The sequence below is a fragment of the Atta cephalotes genome, assembly GCF_000143395.1.
Source record: "Atta cephalotes unplaced genomic scaffold scaffold00004, whole genome shotgun sequence".
NCBI lineage: Eukaryota > Metazoa > Arthropoda > Insecta > Hymenoptera > Formicidae > Atta > Atta cephalotes.
In genome coordinates, this window is record NW_012130068.1 from 177,446 (window position 1) to 181,300 (window position 3,855).

The 3,855-nt window shown below is 37.3% G+C and overlaps 2 protein-coding genes across 2 annotated transcripts in view; one reads left to right on the top strand and one right to left on the bottom strand.

Moving 5' to 3' along the window:
• The window catches only part of LOC105625852 (engulfment and cell motility protein 1), a 6,698-nt gene extending 6,044 nt beyond the window's left edge, over positions 1-654 (top strand). Inside the window, exons 6-7 of the mRNA XM_012207163.1 lie at positions 109-415; positions 491-654. Of these exons, the coding sequence (XP_012062553.1) occupies positions 109-415; positions 491-654 (471 nt within the window). The remainder of the gene's footprint in view (positions 1-108; positions 416-490) is intronic.
• A 903-nt stretch (positions 655-1,557) lies between these two features.
• Positions 1,558-3,855, bottom strand: LOC105625853 (probable protein S-acyltransferase 23). The gene is made up of 8 exons (XM_012207164.1): positions 3,689-3,855; positions 3,491-3,605; positions 3,232-3,357; positions 2,700-3,145; positions 2,341-2,590; positions 2,090-2,262; positions 1,840-2,005; positions 1,558-1,761 (listed from the first exon to the last, which is right to left on the bottom strand). The coding sequence occupies exons 1-8, from the start codon at positions 3,853-3,855 to the stop codon at positions 1,558-1,560; spliced, it is 1,647 nt and encodes a 548-aa protein (XP_012062554.1).

Genomic DNA, 3,855 nt, shown 5'->3' on the forward strand with positions numbered 1-3,855 from the left:
AAGTGTGTATATATATATATATATATATGTATATATATATATATATGGGATATGATATACATAAAAAAAACATAATTGCAATATTAATGAAAATCTTGATATTTTTAGCGAATTAAAGATAAATTTTGGTATGTCCGCTTATCGCCAAATCATAAAGTTTTTCATTATGGAGATTGCGACGAGAAATCGGTGCCAACGATCGACGAACTTCCTACGAAACTAGCAGTAGTCGAAATTCGAGGATTATTAACCGGCAGGGATTGTCCACATATGAAAGACTTGCAAAGACGGAAAACTACTCATCAGTTGGCATTTTCCTTAGCCTTGGACTCTGTTGAAGTGTCTAGTCTCGATTTCGTTGCTCCTGATGAACAGGTTTTCGACTATTGGACTGACGGCATTAGTGCTTTACTCGGTGCGTCGGAAATTCTTTTTACATTTATAAGCAATATGCGCGAGTATTTTACTTGCTTTTCTTTCTTTCCTTCAGGAAATAGAATGACTAGCAAAGAAGCTGAAAATGATTTGGAAACTTTATTATCCATGGATATCAAGTTAAGACTTTTAGATGCTGAAGGGATCGATATTCCACAAGATCCACCCGCGATTCCCGAACCACCGCCAAATTATGATTTTTGCTACGAGTTGAAGTAATAATTGTGAAGTAATAATTGTGTCGTCCTCATCTATGACTATAGTTTACATTAATTTTTTATATTGATCTTTGTTCATAAATATCGATTTTTATACTTTTTCTTATTTTTTACGTATATTGTTACGATATATCAACATTTTTCTCTTTAGAATCGTAATTTGTTATGCCGCATTTTAATGATATAAAAAAAGATAGCAGTATGTTTTACCAAAGAGACACATTAAAAATTCTATGTATACAGTTTTTATATGTATTTTATAAGAAATTATTTATTTAAAGACGAGAGTCATATACAAATCAGATATCACCGTAATTACATTGACGATTTTTTGTAATAATAATTTAATCAACTTGTAAAGCAGAGTTAGGATTTAGTTGCACATTTCGGCCGATTTTCAGCTTGGATCCTGCACACAGGTTGGTGAAATACGGGATAACTAAATCCCAGCTCTGTTGTAAAGCATATCTGGTAATGTAACCGTAATATACTTTATACAGTAAGATTTTTTTATCTCTCTCTATTATACTATTAATATTTTATATCGATGTGTGAGTAAAATAGTACAATACATTTAATAAACGACGAATATATTTAATAAATTGTGAAATTTAATTTTACAAGATATTTATTGAAACATTAACTTATAGAAAATTTTTGACTATATCTTTGCAAGTTTGTGCCCTGGCAGCCAAATGTAGCGCGATATAAAGTATAGAATAGAGATAGAGATATTTGACAATTTTTCATAAGTGATAATAATCTTTATATGCAAATATACACGAAACATAAAAAAATAATGTATATCATATTGTATACATAGATCGCGCTTTTCTGTGCGAGAAAGTGTATATGAAATATCAAGTGTAATATTATAATTCGAATACATAATGTCCCGTGAATCTTACATAACATCCTCCGAAAGAATATGATAATGTTGAAGATCGTTGGTTTGATGATCCGGCGGACAGAGGAAAAATTCAATGAAATTAAGCACGGGTCCTCGACTGAAAGGATTCAAATATTTGCCTTTCTTGTCCCTCAAATACGAATATCTCTTATAATTGAACATTTCGTTAGTAGTCAAATTCATACATGCATGTAAGACCTATTGTAAAGAGAAATAATGATATAAAATTACATCGAAAGAAATGTAGCAATAATATAAAATATGTCGTATGTCTACCGAGGTACACGTTAGAATCCAACCAAGTCCGCAAAAGACGAGAGCCTCCAGTACACCGAGAACATATAAAAGTTGTATTCCCTCAATTGCAATGCAATAACACGCGAAATATAATGTGAAAGAGCAATTTATCGCCACGCACATAACGAATAGGAAGAACCACATTCTGAAAACAAACAGAAGAGAATGAGAAGAAAAAGAATTCAATTAATGAATCAACCACGTACGCAATATAATGTATCGATTGTACCTGTTGCGTAGGCCAACGCAATTGTATATAAATGGACAGTGATGATCGAAATATGTGACACATCTGTTGCAAATTCTACAGTGTTTAGCCCGGAGGGGTCTGAAACACCTGCAGCTGTGACATAATCGAGATAGTAAGACATTCCGTTTCTTCCACTTATCGAAGTATGGAATCTACGGAAAAACAGCAACATAGAACATAACAATACGTTAACAATAGTTTATAGTTTTATTATTGTGTGTATGATGAACCTGTTTTATCGCTCTGTAGTAGGTGTCACTGTTTTGCGGTACGTAACCGGGATCTCTTCTGTTAGCGACGATCCACGAGATCCACATGAGAATGTTCCAGTAAATGAAGCAATAATGACTGCCTCGCAAGAGATTCCACGTTAACGGAATGCACTTCAACAGATACATCGGATATCCCCATAGCAGGACAGATATCATAAACAACAACAACGGTCCTTTGCTATTGCCTGCTCCGCCAAACAGTAGCGCCCTTAAAAACAGACGACACATATAACAAGAAATTCAGTTTCATATTTTATACTTTTTTATACTAGAAAAGAAGTGAGCCACCCCTTGTCATGAGCACACTCGACGAATACCATAGCTCATTAATGGGTGGTATCCATCTGGCACGGCGTTTCTGTTCCGCCTGTAGAATGCGCACTATCTCCGAGTGGCGATGACTCTTGGCCAGCTGCAGCGGCGTCTTGCCATTTTTGTCGCGCGGTTCAAGCTCGATTTTACTCTTTTCACAGAGGATCCGGACGCAACTGACGTTACCGGACAGGCAGGCCAAATGGAGTGGTGTCGAACCGAAGTAATCAGGTTTTTGTAGATCCACTCCGCTGTACATCAATAGCTTAATGAGTTCGGCGTGTCCTTTGTATGCAGCCCAATGTAACGCGGTGTCACCATTTATGTCGGTCAAATGTCCCTGCGCGCTGGATCCTAGCAAGAAGGCGGCCGTTGCGAATTTGCCAAACATACAGGCGGTCATTAGAGGCGTCAGGCCTTTAAAATCAGCCGCATTGACCGCAACTCCCGCCTGTGAAAGGAAAAAGTGTGAACGGCGAATTAATCAAAATATTTGGAAGAAACTCTATGAGACTATAGATAAGGATATCTTTATACCTTCAATAATAATTGTACTATCGCACTATGGCCTTTCCGACAGGCCCAATGTATCGGCCTAGGTCCTTGGGTCCCAAGGCACGGTAGATCGACGGGTCCGCTCCGTTCTATCAAATATCTCATTACCTGTGAAAACAGGTTGTAAGTTGTTGTATCTTCTAGCGCAAGAATTTTAATTTTACTAATAATCATTTTTTACAGAATGAGGAATTTCGATTTTTTAAATAAAAATTAATAAAAGTCTGTGTCGGAAACTAACTTCAACATTGCCATCCAAAGCAGCCCAATGGGCAGGTGTATATCCCCATTCGTCCCTTGCGCTAAGTACATTCAGTCCGTTTTTCTCGACCAGTTCCTCAACTGCCTCGATTTCACTGCAATACGAACCCTTTGCATTCTTTCCGCACACTACTCTTCCTGATCGCGAACAAATTCTATTCTCTTTCCAAGATCTCACCCGGCTCTGAGTAATTCAAAGATCTGTTTGGTCTCATCGGTGAGGCTTTGACCAGTGGTAGCTTCGTCCGCATAGATATTGTCGTCAGGACGATTCTGTTGCGTGTCCTTACCGGAACCATGATTCTGATGACCAGATATCGGATTGTTCGGTAGATGCCCGACCAT